The 23399-nt window shown below is 42.6% G+C and overlaps 1 protein-coding gene across 3 annotated transcripts; it reads right to left on the bottom strand.

The window, feature by feature from the left end:
• Nucleotides 1-79: 79 nt before the first annotated feature.
• On the bottom strand, nt 80-22967 carry MAP3K8 (mitogen-activated protein kinase kinase kinase 8). 3 transcript variants are annotated; one of them, XM_055334541.1, is made up of 9 exons: nt 22673-22967; nt 20056-20281; nt 18225-18583; nt 12247-12414; nt 9719-9980; nt 8165-8271; nt 3560-3712; nt 2673-2919; nt 80-1525 (listed from the first exon to the last, which is right to left on the bottom strand). In XM_055334541.1, exons 3-9 carry the CDS (start codon nt 18558-18560, stop codon nt 1395-1397), a joined length of 1404 nt encoding a protein of 467 aa, XP_055190516.1. In that variant the 5' UTR covers nt 18561-18583; nt 20056-20281; nt 22673-22967; the 3' UTR covers nt 80-1394. The 3 variants fall into 3 exon arrangements, with proteins under 3 accessions (XP_055190516.1, XP_055190518.1, XP_055190517.1); XM_055334543.1 differs by having other exon boundaries at nt 22874-22964; XM_055334542.1 differs by lacking the exon at nt 22673-22967 and adding an exon at nt 22340-22452.
• Nucleotides 22968-23399: the final 432 nt, after the last annotated feature.

Below are 23399 nucleotides of genomic sequence, written 5' to 3'. Positions count from 1 at the left end.
AATCGATTGTCCAGACAACCGACTGAGCCACCCAGGCACCTCCCAAGGCAAGTTAGGTATTAATTTGACAAACAACAAACACAGAACAGGCAAGAATATATTCAAAGGTAGTATGAATGCATAAAAACAAGAGGCAAAATAGAATCACATTTCGCCTGAACCAATGGCTGACAATTCTTTCTCTGCCCCAATGTGCCGCAGGGGCACAATCCAGATGACAACAATGGCTTAACACTGCAGTAATAGAAGAGGAGCATATAAACAACTTGCAAAGCTCTCGGGTGTTTTTCCTTCCTCATAATACACATTCTCCTCTGACCTATATCCCAAACCCCATAACTCACTCCCCAGTCCCCCTTGAGAATTATACTCTTTAAAAGAATTGAGGCAAAATACTGAGTTTATTCAGTTGATTTGGCCAATTATTCTGGATAAAAGTGTTTGTTTCATTTGCATGATGTAAAAAACATACCTTAAGGAGGAATACTCACATAATCACAAAGTTAAAAATATATATCTATACAAGAAAGATTCCTGGAGGCATTTGATATAAAACATACATGGTATGCTATTTTAATATACAAATGCATAGGAGAAAGTAGAGTCAGAAGAGTTACAAAAGTGGTATCATTAAGAATTTAGAAACATTTCCATTTTTCTTAAAGGTCACATTCTCATCCTTTGGGATGTACAGAAATTATGTGGTTTACACAGTTTTATCCACATTCAAAACATCATGTTTTAAATGTTTTAGGCATAGCATATACAGTACAAAATGTTTCCATAGGAACATAACAGAACCTGTCACTAATGGCCTGCTGTCAGATGGCTCCTAAATAATCAGCCATTTTTAAGACACTAGTTCAGCTTATTGCTGTAATATTCAAGTTGTTCTATTTACCCGAAATATAATGACGTTAATTTATACTACAATCTACCTACAGAGGCTCAAGAAGTTATATCATATTATATACACCAATATGTACAAAACAACTATACTGAGTTAAATGAAGTCCCCATACTTAAATCAGAACCAAGAATGCTAAGTTCAGGCTAATACATTATCCTCGTGATCGGTATTTTTAAAAATTTTGAGCAAAGTGCACAGTGAATGGAGTCAGTCACCAGAAATGATCCTTCTGCGAACTCTCAGCTTCCTTGGAGTCACACCACCTGAGAAATGAGAACCTTTAGACCTGGCAGCTCCCAGGGCAGCTTCATGCATCAAACCTAGGAGAGCCACATGGAGTCACATTCCTGAGTCACGGGAGCCCATATCCCCAGCTAATGGATGGCACATTTCACTAGCCACAGCCCCAGGATAGAGTCAGCAGAACCAGCTTCCAGGAGCCCAACGCCAAGTCTTAATCATCTAGAGCATACGATGCCATCAATCAGCCATATTCTAGGGTTGGTGGACCTCGTACAAGGTTGAAATAGCCAGCCAGGGCCCCAAGGTCTATGTAGAGGGAACGCTGTCTCTTCAGCATCTCAGATTCCTCAGTACTCCCTGTGCATGATGAATCTGGAAAGGGAAACATTGAAAAAGAAAATTAAACAAATGACCAGGTGACATGCTCAATAATAAATATTTCTTCTGGGGCGAAAAAAACAACCAACCTTGCCTCTAGTCAAACAGCATTCAAGCTATGGTTTTATTAAAAACCTACATACTTGGGCACCCCGGGTGACTCAGCGGTTTAGCGCTGCCTTCAGCCCAGGGCCTGATCCTGGAGACCCGGGATTGAGTCCCACGTCAGGCTCCCTGCATGGAGCCTGCTTCTCCCTCTGCCTGTCTCTCTGTGTCTCTCATGAGTAAATAAATAAAATCTTAAAAAAAAAAAAAAACCTACAGACTTAGAGCTGTAGATGATGGGCTAGTTTACGTCATATGGCCTACAAAAAAAGGGTTCAAGAAAGAGTCAATGATGACAAGAAATTAGCTAGAAAGTGTGGCATATTTTCCGACACTCCAGATGGTTCTCTTTAAATATAGAAAAGTCAGACAAGAAGAGGAGGAAATGCAAATAAACATTCCAGGCTTGACATCTGGGTTTGGACCTAAATGGATTAAGAATGCTACAGATTTTAATCATAAAAATAGAAACCCTCTCCTTGCATATTCAATGTTCCTGGAATGTGTACTGACTTTTCTAAGTGGGAATATTTCATAGCTGGCAAAGAGATTTTAAGCAGAGGAAGACAAAAATGCAAGCTGACTTCAAACTCAGTGTTTTATCAGTACAGAGCAGTGCCCTGATGTCTCCAACTCAGGACTGGGGTGGTTTACTGTAGCTGAATGAAACAGAACCCTGTTCAGAACCAACAAGCAAAACTGCCAGGTTTGATTGTTTTGTTTTGTTTTGTTTTTAAAGGCAAATGATACTCCCTGTTGCAAAAAAAAAAAGCAAGCCAGAGGCAATTTTTAAGGACCGTTGTTACCTACATTTGCTCTGAAACATGTTATGATTTCATGGTCAATTAGCCACATTTTTTTTATCAAAAAAATAAATTAGCTTTTGCTAATTTTTGCTGAAATTTCTCAGACAACTTATGGCACTCAAGAAGTCACTGCATTTTCTTTCAAGTGCTTTCATGAATGACGTCAGAAGTTCGAGGTAGACAGGAAAAGAAGGGAAACAAGGGGCACTGCACCCAGCAGGTGTCCATACCCGCAATGTTCTCAGGAAGTTCCAGCTCCTTCCTACTCAGCAGCCTCTTCCGCTCAAAGAGGGCAGAGTCCAGACTCTGACAGCGTGGCTGATCCTCCCTGGGGGGATTTAGGGCATCATGTTTGAGTAGGTCCGCTGCCCTTGGGCGGTGATTGGGGTTCCTCTCCAAGGCGGCTTCTATCAGCAATCTCATGCCAGGACTGCAATCATCTGCAATATCTTCTAACGGAGGCGCTTGCTTGTGGATCTAGCAACAGATCAGCTCTCTTAGCACCAATGGTATAAAAGTACACCCTCCATAGTTAAAAGTGTTCTGGTGAACAAGACCTGGAAAGCCATTTGTTTCCCACTGCATGCCCTGCAGTAAATGCAGTCATACCCGTAAGCAGGTTTCCCTTTCATTTCTTAGGTACCCTGAGTTAAACCTATCCTTTGGGTTAATGATGTTCAAGGGTCACTGTGCTATAATGGAGAAGCATATGCTCTCTGATCTCTCAATGGTAAAATGGAATTTGCATGTTTCATTGCATGCCAGGCTGGCTTGGGGATCTGTAATCTACTATCTCTTTTTGAAAGTATTCAAAGAATATGTACAGCTTCTTTGGCTCAGAGATTTATGCTCCCCTGATTCCACTAAGTGGCATTTTATGAGTCACGAATAACAGAAGAGCATATAATTTTTGCCCAGCACACATTTAGTGAATTCCCACTACAAGAGCAATGCCTTCTTGCAGGAATGGGACTTTCCTCCATGTGGGAAGAACTTTCAGCTTCATGAGTCACTAGTTCACATCATCCCACTTGGGTGTGTTACAAGAGGGACAGCAGCTCTCCTGAGCAAGTGGAACCCCCCCCTGCACCCTCAGCCCTGGCCGACCTCCACTTACTATGTACAGGTAGGAGGGATAGGCTGAACGAGGGTAGCGCTTCACCCAAGGCGGGGTGCCCGTCTGCATATGGATGAGCGTGGCCCCCAGGCTGTAGATGTCTGCTTTGGTTGAATGGCCTCTGCACAGGATCACCTCTGGGCTCATATAAATCTAAAAAAGAAGCAGAAAAAATCAGTCTGACTCTCCCCATTTGTCTGGGTGTCCATTTCCCTTAGCCAGTTCTGGAAGCTGGCTCATCGCCTTTACCACATTTATTGTACACTCCTGCCCTTTAGGAGAGCATGTGATTGCTGTGTTCCCTGAAGCTAGAGAGACACAGACACCCTTGGCGGGGGGGGGGGGGGGGGGGGTTGAGGGGCGAGGCAGACAGCTTTGGCCTAAGGCATCCCTGAAGCCTAAGGAAGAACACCGTTTTTCCACATATTAAACACACCTGGTAGCTGCGGGGCCTACAGCCGAGAACCCACCTGGCACATCCACTTATCCAGATTCTGGAAGATACCAACTGAGGCTTAATTTTTCTATTAAAACACCTATTCCTTTTATATTTAAATGGACACTACAAATAAGCTTCCTCACTTCATGTTTGTCATTAAACTGCCAAACCTCTAATTATCTATAGTGATTAAAGGTGGCAGAGATCCTTTGGGTATTAACACTAATCACATGTGAGAAAAGCACTTACAGTGTAATGCTGTAATGTAAAGTGGTCCTCATCGGTCATTTTATACAAACTACTTCTTATTTCTACCTACCATGTAGCCCAGGGACTAAATATTTAAACGCATGCCATTTTAACATTGCATAAGTTCTATTTGGTTTCATGCTGGAAAAGCAGGGCTAGTATCAGAAATAGTTTCTCTTAGTCTTTGCTTGTAAACTTAAAAAAGAAAGAAAAGTAAGCAAAGGCCAGTGACCAATGATCCATATTGATGGCTGGTACAGACATACAGGAGTTAATATCTTAATTATCAATATTTAACATTAAGACATTTTTATGCTGTCCATCCTTTGAACATGAAAAAAGGGTAAATATTCCTGGAATATATTTCAGGGTCAATAAGTAAAAAAAAAAAAAAAAAAACTGGCTTACAAAAACTGGGAAAATTTCCCAATTTCCCCATCCTAACCATACTCAACACCATTCTACAACACACTTCCTGGCTGGCTTGCTTTTTGTTCCCTTGCTCATTCTGTCTGTCTGTCTCACCAAACAGGCTAAACTGAGCTCCTTGTTCTCGAACATTTCCTGAAGTGAAGGCAGAGCATTTGGATCCCTATGACAGACTTTCCTACTAAATACTAAATATAATCAAAAAGTTAAACAACAAATGCAGCAGGAAGGATTAGTTGTCAATAAAGGATGTTTATCTCCTCCCCCTTGCTTGCCCTCCTAAGCAAAGATCAGGCCGATTATTTACTGTTGGTGTAACCAACAGCAGTTCTGCACACAGGGCTCTGGAGGCTCTCAAATGAGTACACATTTGGGGATACAGCATCCTGTCCACCTGGGTGACTTGGCTGCTGCCCCCCCGTCCCCCCAGGCAGATGCCCTAGCATTCCAAGGCTTAGAGCTCCTGCTCCCTCGGGCTCGACAGGAGCCAGAGCAGCAGGGCATGGTGTTCGAGAAGGCTTCAGGCCGTCTCACTGCAAGCACAAAACAGGCCTGGTGGGAACCATGCAAGGCTCTCTGACACCTGCACAGCCTCAGGCATGGGCACTGGAGCAAGGGAACCTATATGACCAGGGGTCAAGGCCCTCACCTCTCAACACATTTATTAGAAAGATAAGATACTATGTAGGTGTGTGTGTTCACATGCACGTGGGCGTGCACATGTGATGGTTACATGTTTATTTAAATCAAGTAAGACCAAACACAGACTCAGAAGAAAATAAGAACTTTTACAAAAGAACCATGCTATAAAAGTAACTCTAGGGGTGCCTGGGTGGCTCAGACAGTTAAGCGTCTGACTCTTGATTTCAGCTCAGGTCATGATCTTGGGGTCCTGGGATCAAGCCCCATGTTAGGCTCCACACTGGGCGTGGAATCTGCTTAAGAGTCTCTCTTTCCTTCTCCCTCTGCCCCTTCATCCCCTACTAAGCTCACTCTCTCTCTCTAAAAAAAGCAAAAACAATTCTAATTGGCTATCTACATTCATTATTCTTTCTCTGTATCATATAATTGAAAACCAATAGATTAATATATGCCAGATCAATCCTGTGCTTCTATTTCATGGTTACAATGTAACATTCTGAATATGAATGCTGGGAGAGAGATCAAACAAGGGAGTAGTGTTTGCAGTAGTGAGCTACATTGCAGGGATCAGAAATCATCTACAGAGATTCAGTAGCCAAGTGATCAAGTTCTAATGGAAAGTAAATCGACATGGTTGACATTAACTAATGACATCTTATTGGCTCTTTAAATCAGAAGACTAAAAACAACCTGCTAAAAGCTTTCCATGGTGATTTCACAACCTTGCTCATTATCAAACATTGACTTGTGAGTACTGTACAGATAATAAATGCAGGCTGATTTGAAGAACGTTTGTAACTCTCAATATCGGTTTAGCACTTTATAAAAAGCAATTTACACTTGCTGAAAATAATCCAAATACTATTTAGGAGAAAACAATGTTATTATCTCATACTCAAGCACAGACCCTCTTTCTGTTAGAGAATCCCAGGGAAGAAGTTTCCTTCTCCAGCCATTGCAAAATGTTCAATTTGATCATACTGCCGGGAAGAGAAGGTATTTTCTATCTTTAATACCATAAATAGTTTGTTTCTCAAACTGGCTCCAGGAAAAAGAATAGAATGTCACATATCTGAACTTCTGACTAATGCCAAAATATGCTGAGACATTTTCCAAAAAAAACATGTCATAAGCATTAAGTCTTATTAGATTTTGTGCTTCGCTGAAGTAGTCTTAAGATCTGACCACTAAAACATTCTTTTTAAGAAGTCTGTTTTTTTCTTCTAAATATTATTCTGCTCAGAGGCAACTATCAAGGACCCTTCCTCAAGTCTTTTTCAGAATAATGCAGCAAGACCAGCAATTTCTTCTGCTTCCCAAGAGACTTTCTTCCTTGAGAGACTTAAGAAAAAGCTAACACAATCTTGGTTTTTAAGTGGAAGATTGTTTGTTTGCTTGGTTTTGCACTGCCTTTGGGTTCGGTGCAATATATCTACCAGCTAGACTACGGGTTGTCATTTGGTTGAACACTAAGACTGACTTGGTAATTTTTTTTTTAAGATTTTATTCATTTATCTGAGAGAGAGAGGGAGACAGTGAGAGAGAGAGAGCACGCACAAACAGGTGGAGGGGCAGAAGGAGAAGCTGACTCCTAGCTGAGCAGGGAGCCGGACGCAGGGCTGGATCCCAGAACCCTAAGATCATGACCTGAACCGAATGTAGAGCTTAACCAACCAAGAGACCCAGGTGCCCCCTGACAATCTTATGGCAAAGGCACAGCCAAGTGCCCTCTCTCCATTGGCTGGGGGCACTTAGAGCAGAGAGAAGGCACGGGGTTGGGGGGCTCTGATAGTTAAGCATGGGCCATGGAGGTAGCTCTCATACCCATTTACCGTCCCCGTTGCATCCAACCACATGCCCATGATAATCTATGAACTAAACTCTTGCTTCATTTAATAATACAGGTAAATTTAAAATAGGTCCTTTCACCAAAGAGTGGGGGCTGCCAGAGTACTGCCAAGGGCACCGTCCTTGTTGGATGCAGCCAGGGCTCTATCCCTGATGCCCACAGGAGCCCAACTCAGAGCGCGGCTCAACAGGTGCTTGCTCCAGAATCCACTATTCAGCCTAATCGTGTGCATGTTAAATTAAATATACTATTTGGAAGCCCATGAACACATTCCTCTGAATCTCATTTACATTCAGAAAAGTTTTTGGTTTGGTTTGGTTTCTGCTTCTCAAATGAATTAAATATTATAGCTAGTTTGTATCTTCAAATACAATCTATTTGTGCTGTAACAAATTTGAGGTTTAATATAGGCTACCTAGAATAAGCCTAAAATGTTGTTGGTCCTCAATATATATTAACGACCATGACAATTCTGACTATAATTGAACCAAAACAATACTGCTTAGTGATACTAAGAATATATATATACACTAAGAATACATATATACACTAAGAATATATATATATATACATTAAGAATATATATATGTTATACTAAGAATATGTACATTAGTTATATTAAAAAGTCACATAGTAGTTGACAGAACTTAGATTCTGAAAAAAAAATTGGTTTAAGGGTCAGATATGTCACTAGCTGAGTAACTCTGGGCACTTTATTTTAACTTATTCAAGTTTATTTCCTTATTATAAGTAATAGTATTTGCCTACAAAACAGTATCTACCAATAATAGGGTTGTTATATGGATTAAATAATTGATTTAAAATGCTAAAATTACTACTTGGCACAGAGCAAGTGCTCACTAAATATGTTTCAATGATAATAACATTTGATGCAATGGTTTTCCTCCCCTTCTTTGTCCTTTCTGCAATAACACCAGAATATTTTTAATTTTTACTCTTAAAAAGATATTGACCTTTCCTGTGAGAATAGAATTACCTCTGTTCCACGGAGGTCCTTAGGAAAATAGATATCCTCAGTCATTTGAACACTTAGGCCAAAATCCACCAAAACAGCTTTTGTAGACATGAAGACAATGTTGCTAGCTATAAAAAGAGGACATTTTTTAAGTATAAAATTGTCTGTGTACCCATAAATAAAATAAAAACAGCGTCTAAAACAATGAATCCCGAATCAGAATAGATTGAAATGTGCTCCCTACAGAGATGACTGTATTATATTTAAAAGAGGAGGATCAATCTGGGTGAGAATTGAAGTGAAAATCACTTCAGATATGCCAAGAACACAGCCAATGTCAGTGTAAATGATTGCATGCACTAATAATGCTCAAGATACAATGGCTACATCATGGAAACAACCTACAGGTCCATGACGGATGAGTGGATAAAGAAAATATGATGTGTATACGCATATGAAACAGAATATTATTCAGCCACAAAAAAGGATGAAATTCTGCCTTTTGCAAAATGAATGAAACCTTGAAGATCTAAGTGAGATAATTGAGATAAGTCGGACAGAGAAAGATGCATACTGTGTGAATCTCACTAGTATGTGCAATCTAAAACAACTAAATTCATAGAAATAGAGAATAGATCGTGGCTGCCAGGGGCTGTGGGATGGGGGAAATGGGTGAAGGTGGTCAAGCCGTACAAAATGCCAGTGGTAAGATGAACAAGTTTTGGGGATGTACTATAGCAGAGTGACTATAGTTAATAATGCTGTGTTAGATATTCAAAAGCTGCTGAAAGAGTAGATTTTAGAAGCACACACAATTCTAACTATGTGAGGTGATGGATATGTTAACTAACCTTATCGGAGTAATCTTTTTGCAATATACACATACAGCAAATCATATTATATAACTTAGACTTATACAATGTTATGTCAGTTATATCTCAATAAAGCTGTAAAAATATGATAATGCTCATGAGCTTGACTTTCAAATTCTAAGATATATGCATATTATCATATCACATTCCTAAAATGAAAAAGTAAAATACCCATGTTTTTAGAAGTAAAAATGTTGTTTGTTCAATTTAGTATTAAATATTAAGGATTGATAGTAGGTCTTTGTTGTGCATTTCCCAGCATCTCTTCCTCCTAAAAAGCCATCAGTGAAGGTTTGTTTAATGAATTATTACTGAAATGGTGTTTAATTCTGAAATTAAAAAGCTATTTGTTTCTCAAAAACTATGTGACTGTGCATGTTTTAAAGTAAATTAGAAAAAAAAATAAAGTAAATTAGGATTTTTTAAAGCCTTATGAACAAGGACATGGCCAGTACTTAATAGATGTGTGGCCCTAATCCTCCACAATTGGATAATCATAATTCCTGATGACTTTGAAAGCTTTAGCACTCCCATTTGGTGATAAAACATGTTTCAGGAGCACAGGGGAGGAAGATGAAAAGTTGTCCAGGAGAGTTGTCTTCCCTGCCACCAAGGAACTTTACAATGAAGAGGTAAACCCATTCACCTCCTCTGTCTAACTCATCTCTAAGCCAAAAAAGTTACATGTCCAATGGTAACTCACGTTTAATATCATGATGAATCACTTTCTTTGAGTGTAGAAAATCAAGTCCCTTGAGAACATGCTTTGTCACCCAAATAATTTCAAATTCTCTCATTGGTCCACAGCTCTCCAGTTTCTCTAGAACAGACCCTCCTTCTCCTGCTTCCATAAAGAGATGCACAGTTTCACCCCATAGCACTGCGCCATATAACTCAGCGATGTTCTCATGCCGGAAGCAAGCCTGGATTTCCACGTCGGACGGCTTAAATTGATCTACTGGGATCTAGAAAACAAAAATACGAATAGGATTCTAAACAACTCTGGGGGAATGAAAAATATATTTGATATAGGTCAACTCACAAACCAGAGAGCAAATAAATGCCCTCAAGGATACTGTGATCTGCATAAAATTAGGCTGCCATATTAAGATAATATTCAAACCAGCTTTTATATCATGTGAGCTTTAGGTAAACAATTCAAAATAAGAAAAAATAAGAACACAATATAAAATATTTTCATTTAGAATACAGCAATCCAACCAAAGAATTATTTATGAGTGAATCAAAAAGAGAGATAATTTCCCATCTATTTTACATGTACTTTCTATGGCACCTAGATTTTAGGTTGTATTTTCAATATTTCCACTTGTCATGAAATAATAGAATGTCTTCGGACCCACAGCTCATGCTCTAGCAATACGTTTAAAATAAACACTGGCTATCTTTTCTGGGGAAACTCAAAAGTCATTAATAAAGAAAGAAGTAGATTTTTCAGTGTAGATAGATATGGAATGTCTCCAAAATTACAGTGTTAGATGATGAAAGCAAGATGCAGAAGTGTGTATATATGTGTATATATATATATATATATATAACTATATCACACTCCCATTTGTAAAAATCACTTAAGATACACATACACATGTCCATAGAAATTTTCCAGAAAGATGTATAAGGATTCATTAACAGTAGTTGCCTTACAGAAAGGGATCTCATTCTTCAACCTACATTCTTTTGAATCTGCTAGGGGTTGTTAATCATCTTACATGTTTTTCTCCTTAAGAAAAAAAAAATACAGCTTAAAAATTAAATGTAAGTACTCTTAGGAAAACAAGCCCACAAAGCTATTTTTTCATGCCTTTTGTGGTAAGACTATAAAAATAGGAAATTTTGGTTCTAAGATCTTTCTAAACTGTCACTAGCTTCTTTTAAGAGAACCGGAACATGTCCCTTTGAAATGCAAGCTTTTTCAAATGGCCTATTATAATATCTCCTTCTTTTCTTTTGATTACAGATACTCTAGCAAATCCTTATGGAGGAATAAATGAGGCCAATGTATGGTTGATCTTTTAATTACAATAAGATAGAAAAGGCCATATTTAGCAAATCAAAAGTGAGTTTATTTTATTATACTTTTTAAAAACTTTCCAAGTGAAACAGATATATTAAAAGGTATAAAACTGGTTAAGTATCAAATTCCCTGAATTTTCAACCGAACACACCCATGTCACCACCATTTAGATCAAGAAGCAGAACTCTACCGATATCCCCAGAAATCCAGTCACTGCCCTTCAAGGGCACCCACCACTATCCTGACTTCCAATGGCACGGATGTGTTTGGCCTATTTGGGGCCGGTCCATAAGTGGAATCTCACAGAGTAGATCTTACTTAGTATCTGGCTGTTTTGGCTTACCATATGGCTATAAGATTCATCTACATTATTGCAGTTATAAATCATTTGTTCTCCTCACTGTATAGTATCCCATTGTATAAATATACCACATTGCAACATCTGGAAAATTTCCAGTTTGGGACTATTGTAAACAGTGCTATGATGAACATTCTAGTACATAGCTTGTGGTGACCATGTGTACACACCTATTGGGTGTGTGCCTATCAGAGTGGAACTGCTGGGCCACAGGGTGTGTACACGTCCAGCTTAGGCAGACACTGCCAGACAGTCTTCCCAAGCAGGGGCGCCTTAGCAATAGCTACTTCATAAAAAGAGATGAGGCCTTTTCGATAATTGGTCTATTTACATTCAGTCCTTTAATCTGCAGGCTTGAGAAGCCTTGGAGCTTTCCCAGCTTCTGCTTCCCTGCCTGGCTCCCTCCCCAGTCAGTGGGATTAAAGGAGCAGCAAGAAGATTTGCTCCTGGAGAATAGCTCCCTCTACTCCACCCTATCACAAGATTTGCTCCTGCAGGATAGCTCCCCTCTATTCCACCCTATCACACCCTATCTCTTATACAAGTGTACAAGAGAGACAGTGTTATCCAAGCTGGTGCTAAGCATACTAGCAGTGTTTTCTTTTTTATCAAGGCAAAACAGATTAGAACCAACTATGCATTAGACAGACTTAGGGGCCAAAGAGCCCCTGGTAGCAAGCATATCCCACCTTCCCCCCCACCCAAAAAAAAGAAGGATGCATTTGGACAGGGCACCTTGCATAAGATTCAGTCAAATGGTAACAACCTTTGGGTAATGCAAACAAACAAGAGCCATAAGGCCAAACATAGGATGCGGGATGTCTGGTTATAAAGTACATACCAATTTACATGCCATTCTTTTCTTAGTCTTTATATCTTGTGCTAAGTACACTTTTCCAAAGGCCCCCCGAGGTATGAAATCAGAGCCAATATTCCTGTAAGTCAGCTTCCAAGGGATGAGAAGAACATCAGAGTCTATCTGATAGCGTCCATTCTGGGGAGTGATTACCTACAACAAAAACAAAAAGAAGGGAGGTGAGAATTGCAGCAAACTCCTTTTCTAAGACACACCCTTTAGAAACTGGTTACTTTAGATCGAATTCCTCCGCGCAGTGTTTGAAATTAATGTCACTGTTGTGTAATCTTAACAGTGTAGGGAGACTATATTTAGAGCTTCAGCAAGCTAGAGAAAGCATGTAACAGAAACACGTCCCTGGTCAGACCTGATCGAATTTCTACCTACCGGTGAGTAATTAATTGTCAAACAAAAATTTAAAAATTATTTATCTAAGGGAGCATGACTACTGTGACCAAAAGGCTGAAAATAAGGATTGCATAAACTATGCCTGCAAGTTGACTTGTTTCCAATTAAAATGTGCTAACCTGTTAGTCCACATAGCTATTACTCACACATGACGCATACAGAGAGAGCGTGGAAATACACTGATGATCGTAGAGGATTCTGGAAAATAATGTGTTATGCCAAAGCTATGGGTTGACAGCGCTGCATAAATAAAGTAAAGGCAGAATTATTTCTCATCTACTTGCAACAGTTAATATTTACTGGGTGCATAAAAGGCACCAGGCATTGTGTTCAGTGCCAAGGAGGGTAACTATGAACAAGTGAGAGATGACCCTTAACCTCTGAGAGCTCCTGAACAGGTCAACATCAGAACAAGAGATTTCAAAACCAGTCAACTCAAAAATGAACAGAGATGTATCCTGATAGCAGGGTGGGTTACAAGGGCATGTGCTTTTGTCAAAACTCAACAGACTGGGCATTTAAGGTCTGTGTATTTTACTGCATATAAAGCAGATCTCAATTTCAAAAGAGTAAAAAAATTAAAAGGATGAATAATTATAATTATAAATATGAAAACCAGTTAATAAGATAGTCCACCAGAGTTATGACCTGGAGCACATGCCTAAAATATGTTGAAAATTGTTCTAAGAGTTAAGGACCTCAAAAATACAAGTTTTTCTTCAATGTCATTAGCAATATCCTGACTTCAGATTATGGATTCAGGAATTGTGAAACTGTCAAAGTGGCATTAAGTTCTTTCAAGCGCAGAGGCTAAAAAGGGGAATGTGGACCACATGGGAAAAGAATGAACACCTGATTCATCTACAGATGCATGGGCCCCTCATAAGGCCACTGCCTGGGAATAGTTCTAATAGTCCCAGGGTTATTCATTCAGGCTTCATTACTGCTAATCTTAGCTGTACCCCACAAACAGATGCATGCACTATTAGTCAGGGAACGAAGTGGAGGACGACTCCAATACTTAGAGATGTGAAGTCACTAAATTTAAAATGAAGCATTTACTGAGCACTCCCCTGAGCCAGCTCCTGTGTAGAGCCCTAGCAGGAAAATGAATAGGCACTCACTACAGTCCATGGTCTTGCCTTGTTTGAAATATGACCTCCTTTCAAGAAGTGTGTCACCTCAAGTTACTGGAGGCCTCATTTAACAGTATGCTAAGAACGTGATAAATTTAGTCCCTTGCCACATTTAGACAGAACCCTACCAAGGCACTCACTGTACTTGCTTACTGTCTCTTTCTTGTTATTAAATATTTAAATATTTACATATCCCATGTCACTTAGGCTCCAGTTATCCACTTCAGTGTTTCACTCGCCTTTGTATAAGTTTTACTTTTGTCCAACTCAATTTGTGATAACCCAATGTGACCCAACAGATCACAACTAGTAATGGCAGCCCTATTTTGAGTGCTAATGATAAGGCAGGCACTATGCTAGCTCTCATCAAGATCTCCCGGCAATTCTGGGAGGTATAAGTACTATTTTTATCTCCACTTTGCAGGTGAGGAAACTGGTTTCCAGAGGTTAAGTAACTCACTAAGGCCATGACAGAGTCAGAATTTGAACTCAGATCTGTCTGACCCCAAAGCTGTAGCTCCTGTGTGCCTTCTCTCTTCCAGAAGACTGTCATGCTCAAGCCATGATCAAAAGCCTGTTACTAAAAGCCTACATTTACAAGTCACTGAGCACCTCAGCCTTCGCCTCTTTAGATGGAATGCAGTGAGTTCCTTCATCTCTGTTCTACAACCTCCCATGTTTTGGGGACCCTCCTCTGAGGGCAAGTTCTCCTTTGATGACAGGCCCTGAAATGTGTGATATGCAAGCACACACCAGTCAGCAGTTCTGCAAAGTCCCCAGTTCTTCCTCTGACCCAGACCTTTCCTCTTTGGGTCTGTGATGTTTTTTGCTTTCCCCTTCTTCTTCTTCTTCTTCTTCTTTTAGGGGCTCCTTCAAATAATTTGACGGAACTCTATTTTGCTCTTGTCTCCCAATTCTTCAGCTTACCAAAGCCACCATCAAGTGTAGACCTTATCAGCATGCTTTTAATTTCCTTATCCAGATGCTGGTCTGGTCACACAACAAATGAACTGCCACGCTCAAGTTTGGGGCTATAAGGCAGGCGCTGACCCAGGCTTGTGTTCAGAGAGTGCAGCCCAGGTGAGGATGAAAGTTAACAGTCTAGTAAGTGACAAGTAGCAGACACAAGAAGAAGAGTTTGTGACAGAAGCGTGATGTGGGGAAAATGCAAGTCTTTTTTTTTCTTTTTTTTTAATTTTATTTATTTATTTATTTATTTATGATAGCCACAGAGAGAGAGAGAGAGAGAGAGAGGCAGAGACACAGGCAGAGGGAGAAGCAGGCTCCATGAACCGGAAGCCCGATGTGGGATTCGATCCCGGGTCTCCAGGATCGCGCCCTGGGCCAAAGGCAGGCGCCAAACCACTGCGCCACCCAGGGATCCCCTAATTTTTTATTTATTTACGATAGTCACACACACACACACAGAGAGAGAGAGAGAGAGAGAGAGAGAGAGAGAGGCAGAGACACAGACAGAGGGAGAAGCAGGCTCCATGCACCGGGAGCCCGACGTGGGATTCAATCCCGGGTCCCCAGGATCACACCCTGGGCCAAAGGCAGGAGCCAAACCGCTGCGCCACCCAGGGATCCCCGGGAAAATGCAAGTCTTAAAATACTGGAAAGACTGTCGTAAGGAAGGACACCAACCATTGTTTACAACTACAGCTTCCACAACAGCTTACATTCTTTCAACACTCACTATGCGTAAATAGGTCACGTGCATTCATTATTTGTCCCACACGACAGCCACTAAGAGTTAAGTGCTATGATGCGACCCATTTTACAAATGAGTACACTGAGCCATGGAGGAGAGACTAGCTCAAAAGCTACACAGTTGATCCATCTCAGAGCTGAAATACACACCCAGGTACTTTAATTCATGGGCCTGCATCCTTACACTAGTCAACATCCATACCTTTTTATGGCTAAAGAGTAGGCTAAGGAGAATCAGAGATGGATTTTAGTGCTATACAAGGAAGGTCTTTCCTACAATCAGAATTGGCTCAATATTTCAGCTTAGGCATCATCCTTTTAGAAGCTGACATTCTCTCTCCCCTCGTGGCTATGTGAGGTGTCCTGTCTGAGCATCCCCACAGCAATCAGGGTGTAGTTGTACTGGGAAGAAGCATACCACATTATAATTGCCTGTTTCCTCATCTCTAGCATTCACCAGGCAGTGAGCTACAGGGAGCACAGACTCTTCCACGCTGGATCTGTAGCACCTGGAAAAGTGCCCGACACACTGTCCAAATCTGACCTATGTCTAGCAAATGAATGGATGAATACTTGACTGAAGGTATCTGGTCTGTACGCAGATACACTTTATAGATCAAATTTACCTTGGAACCAGTCTGTTAGATAATTAGCAATTGTTTTTTAAAGCAGAGAAACAGCAACCAATGAAGCTCAGAATGGAAAAGTTTTGACAGGCTATTAGGGGAAGGGCCACAGGGAGACAAAGGTCTTGAACACAGGATGGTTCCAAGGAGACCACCATGTGAGGATGAATGGGAGCCAAAAGCAAACTATGCCTCCTTCATCATCTTGTCTCTGACTGCCAAAGATCAAGCATGGTAAATCATGATTCTGGGCCACTGTTTATAAAGCTCGGACCTGGCACAGGATACTAGCAGGCATAGGATGTATCTGATTCTTAAGCTTAGTGACAGAAAAGTCAACCACAACACCGAGAGTCAGGGACCCCTGGCTGGATTGGCCCAGGGAGGCATGGTCTACACGCCTGCAGATGTTGAGGTTATCCTATTATTCCCCTCTGGTTTTAAATCTTGCTTTAATATTCTTGATCATTTTTAAACGAAAAAATCTTTTTAAAGTTTTAAAGATCCCTGCTTTTAGGATATGTCCTGTTCTTAAATTTTCTCCTGAATATTCATTTGTTTCCTTACAGAGCACAAACTCCATGGCAGGGAGAGACAACATTTTATTCCTATCCTTGACTGATAATATTTCCACTTCCCTGTAATGTCTTTGTTACTCTCCTTTTCTGAATTGGCTTTTTCCCCCCACTCCAAACCTTTGGGAAGTTATTTCTTTGTATTTCTTATAATTTTCTTGAATTCTCTTCTGTACATTCCCTATGAAGTTCTACAGCCCATCTCTCATCAGTCTGATGGGTCAGGGGAAATATATGCAAGTTTCTACATATTTACAAGCAAAAATATTTTTGTTAACCTGCATGTGTTCCTTTAAAATACTCATTTTAACAAAATACATATGTGAAAAAGGAAACAAAGAAAGAAAGAAAAATACATAAATAATTATTTCTCATTATAGGACATTTTTAACCAGAATTCTCCAGCTATATTTTACTTTAGAAAATCAGGTGGTGCTCCCAGTTCAATATAACTTCCACATATGAGAAAAAATAATATTCTCAAGGTTAAGTACTTAGTCAACTATTAAACACAGTTACTCAGACCAAAGCAAGTCACACCACTATGCAAAACGTAGTCTTGCTCCAAGCTGAGCTAGAGCTGAACACAACTGGCTTCTAACAAAACAATTCGCCACATAGCTGACCTAAATTACTGTGTTGTTTTCAACTGAACCAATGTAGTATGCAGGAAAAAAAATTAAGTACTTTGTCCAAGACTCTAATCATTCAACACTGACCCTCCCCCTACATTAGCCATTTTGCCACATAGATGCACCAAGGAAAAGGGATCACTTTCCTCAATATGTAGACTTTGCAAGTTACTACCTACTCCTTTGCAAACTGTCCTTTTTAAAGAATTAGATGACCTTTACCCAGCACCTACATTCACCTCTGACACACGGAGACTGCCAGAACCCCAGGCACACCCAAACACATCATCTGATCAACGATTTTGACAATGTGTTGTCACAATATTTTAGATTATTTGCATGCTTGGTATGGCTAAGGAAAAATTTCATTTGTCATTCATACTCTGCCAATTCAAGAGAGTGAATCCATGGATAGCTATTTACTGCCTGCAAACTACATTTCTAGAAAAACTGAAGTTAGCCAGTATTAATATTGTGACATTCCAAGACATGACAAGAGAGGAACAAAAAAAAAAAAATCCAGCTTTCAAAAATATTAGAGAGGAAGTATTTATTCCCCTCTCAGATGAAGAATTCTTTTTCTTCTGCTTACTTGGTGAGTGAGATTTTTAATAAATTGTTAAGTTAAAATACATTCTTCTTGCCTATTTGTATGACTGCTACTGACATAAGGAAAAGATTCTTTAAGTGGGACTTTTAATGAAGACCTTTTTGACATCTTTAACATAGAGGTGATTCTTACAGGTATCACATTTTTAAAAGTCACTGGCAGCCAGTCTAAGCCAAGTTTAATTGCCCCTCTGCATTAAATGAAGCTGCACCAGTAAAGCTGAACACAGCCCTCAACTGCTCAGGAAAAAAAAAAATACATACCATATTTAATAAAATCCCAGATTCCTGTGGTCGGTGTCCATAAAAACGCTTTGCCGTGTTGGATATATGGTTTGCAAAGGCAAGCAAATCCTCCACGGTTCCGTATCTGACCGATGACAACCAAGGCACCTCTTGGCCACTGAGCAGCAGAGATTCTGAATGCTCCTCATTTTGATTACTGTCTTGACACATGGTCATTAGACTGGGTTCATAAACTGCTGGCTCTTCACTTGTGTAAAGATTTTCCATAATGTCTATTACATCGGACACGTTCAAGTGTTTAATTAAGAAATCAATTTCTTCCTTATTGTCACTTCCAGTGCTCATGTACTCCATCACTGTGATGCTTTCTAGAGAGTCTGCAAGAGAAAGGACAAGCACTTAGTTACCGTATTTGTATTTGCATTTGAGACCAAGGAGAAACTGATATCAAAGGGACTGGGGACAGGCTCCCCTATGCCTTAGTTTATAAAATGAAGGTTCTGTGTCAACAGTGTATGTAAATTCAAGTTGACAGACAGTGAAGAAAGGGACCTTAGATAACCTCTTAGCCCAGCAGTATACTTTGCAGAAGGGAAATCTGAGATCTAGAGAGCTTACTCCTTACTCACTCACTCACTGATCTGAAGGCATCAGCTATAGCCACTGAAAACAAACTTCACTAAACGTAAACACAAATAGGAGCAACGCAGAAACCTGAGAAGCAGAGGCTCCTGGCCCTTAACACTTTCTGACCCCACTGCTCCCCCCCTCCCCACCAACCACCCCAGGGGGCAACCCTCCCCGCCCAGACCTCTTGCCTTAGGTGACTTTAAAGAAAAAGAACTATTTTATCCAATTCAGGAGATCCCTTGGCAAAGAAAATTCAGGCCCTGGAACCTAAAGCCTGTAAAATGGATTCTAATCTATGCAAACAGATGATGAGAGAGAGGTCAAGTTTCAGGAATAATTCTGATGCAAATGAACAAAACAGCTCACTTAGACTGGGGACCACAAGCCTCAAATCTGCCCCCTGGAAACCTATGAGAAATGGGAAGATTCTTTTAGCCTGTGAATCAGCTGTCTCCTCTTGAGACCTGAATTCTTTAATGGTACAAACATGTATCTCAATGGCCCAAGAAAGCTAATCTAATATTTAGATCAATCACCCTCTAGAAATTGTGGTATTACAAAGAGGCCAGGAAAGCTGAACATATCCTACAAGACACAGGTAGGGCCAGAGCTAAGTACAGTAGCCAATACTGTTACTTTAGTTCTTATATGCAAATCAGGTGATTCATCTTGGGAGCTGTAAATGAGAAAAAGAAGGTAAACCCAGGGTAAAAGATGATGCTGTTACCTGTGACTTTAGAACAACTCCTTCCAGAGGATTAAAGATAAAAGGATTTGGGACATCTAAGAAAATTCAAAGACATGAATGTCTGCTTAAACTATTGTGCTCCCAAAAGCCTCTCTGGAAGATGTTTCTGATTCCTGAAAGCACAAACCTTTAACACATTCAATATTCAATGCTCAGTGCTAAAAGCCACAGGCCTCCCTCAAACTGGAGCTCAGGAACAAAGCTCCAGGAAGTGTTCCACCTGCAACTCAGGACTCCACCACCCTACCTTGGGCCTTGAGTGAATTTCATTTGAGAAAAGACCCAGGCAATCTAGTGACACTATTCACTTACTTGATGGCCATTTTCTGATGTCCAAGTTGTATCTGCAGAAAGCACGCTATCTTGCATCCCAGGCCCTCCTTTACTGCCTACATGATCCTGGGAAGGCACCTTACCCACTCTGCACCTCTGCTTCCCCTAGATGTGAAATGGAAGTACAAGAGCACCTACCGCATAGGGGGGTTGTGAGGTTTAAAGAATTTCAGGTACGTAAGGTGCCTGGTGCATAGTCAAAAGGCTCTGCCGCATGCAGTTGATGGTATGTGCACAAAAGAGAGCAGTACTGAGTCACACTCCTGGCTTTGCAGATACTGCTTAGGCCTCTTCTCTTATCTGCAAATGGGCTGTGGCTACTTGTTCCCTGGGCTTCTTCACAGTAAAGCTTTAAAGGCTGTATCTAGAATAAAAGACAAAGAAAATAAAGGCCAAAATCTCTGAGATGTTCCGAAAGCTGCTAATCACAGTTACATCTAGAGAGCACAGGAAGCTCCCCTCAGAGATCTCCTGCATCTTTGAGGGAACCTACAATTCAGGCTCCTGGAGTCTTGAGTTAGGAAAGTCATTTCTTAGGTTAACAGAGGAGCATTCACCTCTGATTTCGTTGGCCCATTCAGTTGCAGTTTCTGCTTATAGAATTTACTGAGAAAGGGAAGTTAAAACAAAACAAAAAAAAAAAAAAACCAGCCTCGGAGGACCCCACTGGCTGAAAAGTTCCAAGGCTCCTAGACTTAGCTAATGGCTGACTGGAGAGAAAATAAAGTTCTCAGTAGTAACATGACTAAAGAAAGAAAGAAAGAAAGAGAAAGAAAGAAAGAAAGAAAGAAAGAAAGAAAGAAAGAAAGAAAGAAAGAAAAGTCCGCACAGTTTACAAGTCAGTCAACTGATCCAGAGAGGAAAGATATGCCTTGATTTTAAAATTCTGCAGAAAGTCTGGAGCATTTATATGGGAAGCCTAAGAGGTCTGAACACATACACCCCTAAGTTGTGTGTTGAGGGAGAGAGGAAGGAAGGGGGGGGGAGGAGGGGAGGGGCAAAGAAGGAAAGGGAGGGAAAAAGAGGGAAAGGGAGGAGAAAAGAGGAGAGTGGAGAGGAGGGCGCCAGGGGAGGTGGAGGAGTATATGACAGGATGCCAGGAATAATTCCTTAGCAACAGCAGGGCTCCTGTCACACAAATCAGTGCACCCCAGCAACCCAGATGACCAGGCAGCCTGCTAAGTGTCCCTGCAGAAAGCCTCAGCACTTCCAGCCTTAATTGAGTAGACAATATGCTAGTGATTTCTGATTTATACCGATCAGTACCCATCTAGAAAAACTGGGGACCGCGAAGGTGTTCTACTTGACCAACAGACTCTTCCCTCCTAGTTTACAATAAAAATCCTCATCAAATCCCCACCTGTCAATGGAGTCAGACAACTACAACCATCTTAGAAATGGGCAGAGATCGTTAAAAGTATTTGCTTCGAATTATTTCAGAAATCAACAATAAGACCAAGAGGCAGGCAACCCTATTCCTAAGGATTAATGTTACACTCTTGGCTACTTCCATTTACATAAACAAAAGTGGAGAAATTCCTAGCAAGCGTGAACAAAAAAAAAAAAAAAGGCCAAGATTATAGATATAAACCTCTGCCTAACAAAGGATAATTATACCTCCTGTTGCTTCTCACTTAAAAGATTTTTCTGCCAAAACAGTACACTATCCCCTCGGGGCATATCTCTTATTACATTTTTTCTCCAAAAGCCCCAGAATTACACATTCTAGCTGTGTAGGAACACAGTCACTCTGCTTCAAAACTTCTAGACACCTCAACTATCCAATTTTCCTTATAAGAAAAAGTCCCCAGGGGCCAGCTAGCCGCCAGAAGTCCTGCATACAAACCTCGACCCCTCAGAGAGCTGGGGGCGTCTGCTGGATTCAGATTATAGTCCACTCGGCAAATACAGGAGACACAGGCCACAGATACCTAACGCGACTACATTGGGGTTTCTTTCCCTCTTTTTCATTAGGAACGGTTCCTTATTCCGTGCCAAAACGTCTTTCCACAAGTGAAATAGCCATTTCTCTTAAAGACAGCTCCTGCCTTCCTGGTTAACTTTCGGGGCAATCCCTGCGCACCCCGCTCTTTCTACGCGTCGTCCCCCGCCCCGATCTGGGATTTCAGAGTCCTGATATCGTATTACCACCGAGAAACACCCGTGAAATAACCTTCCCCCCCTAACATTCTGTCCTAGACTGAAAGCCCAGCCCTCACGTTCTGCCATAACGACCCCTTAGCGGCAGGATAGCGCCCGGGTTACATAAGCTCGAAATCAAGTTTCATCTCTTCGGAAGGTTCTCGGCTCCGCCAGCCGCCACCCTCACTCCCCTCCTATTACTCTTTAAAGCAAGGAAGCCGACCAGGGCTTGCGAGTTGGAAAAGCCCCCACGGTTTGGGTGGGCGGCGGCTGGGCTCACCGGCGTCCGCGGAGACAGTGCCACGGTCCGGGCGGTGCGCGCGGCGGGTCGCGGTCACGGCGGGTCTCCGGGGCCCCGCGCACTGCCCAGCCCGGCGCTGCTCGCGCGCTAGGGATCCGGGAAGGAGGAGGAAGGGGGAGGAGCCGGAGCCCGCACCCCGTGAGACCCTTGCGCAAGGTGCTTTCCAGCCGTGCCGGCTGCGCCCGCGGCGCGCGCCAGGCGCCGAAGCTCCGCAGCGCGGGCGGCGGGCTCGCCCCCCGGCCGGGGACCGCCGGGGCACCCCGGAGGGCTGCGACCACCGAGACACCCCGAAGCCCGGGAAGGGAGGGTTACCTGGCGGGCCGAGCGCTGCAGCCGCGGCCCCCCGACGGAGCCTGGCGCGCGGGGACGGCGAGGTCCGGCGGCTGCAGAAGCCGCAGCCAGGGCCACCGGTCCCGGAGCGTGGCGCGTCGTCCCGACCCGAGCGCCCCAGGGAGCACCGGGCCCGCAGCCCGGACCTTCCGCCCAGGCCGCCCGCGTCCGCCCCTGACTCACGGCGTCTGAGCCGCTCGAGGGGCGGCGCAGCGGACGCCAGCCGCCGCCTCCCCGCCTTTTCCATTTCCCCTTTCACTCCGTAAACAGAAAGAGACTGCCGCGTTGCGGGGAAGCAGGAGCCCCCGCTCTGGGAAATTCCGTCCCCCCCGCCCGCCCCCCCGTTTGTCCTCCGGGCGCCGGGGCGGAGCGGAAGGCGGGGCCCGGGCGGAGCCGAGCGCGGCGCGGGGAGGGGCGCGGGCCGAGCGCGGGAGCCGGGAGCCGGGAGCCGGGGCCCCGGGGACAGCGGCCGTGGCTCGAGTCCCGGGGCTCGGACACCTAGGACCTGCGGCCCCGACGCCCTGGCGGTGTCAGGCGCCCGCACCCCTTCCGAGTCCCGGGAAGAGGAGGTGCTTCCTAAGGAGCTAGCGCCCGCGCGTACTCGGGGGCCCCGGGACGCGGGGGACGAGCGGCCCGGCCCGGTCCTGCGCCCACCCCCCCCCGCCCCGGGGGTCTTGCCCCAGAACCGCGCGCGTCCTAGCGCCCGACG

The sequence above is a fragment of the Nyctereutes procyonoides genome, unplaced genomic scaffold (genome assembly GCF_905146905.1).
Source record: "Nyctereutes procyonoides isolate TBG_1078 unplaced genomic scaffold, NYPRO_anot_genome, whole genome shotgun sequence".
In the NCBI taxonomy this organism is placed as follows: Eukaryota; Metazoa; Chordata; class Mammalia; order Carnivora; family Canidae; genus Nyctereutes; species Nyctereutes procyonoides.
Note: the sequence above shows the minus strand (reverse complement) of the source record. Positions and strands in the feature narration are given on the sequence as shown.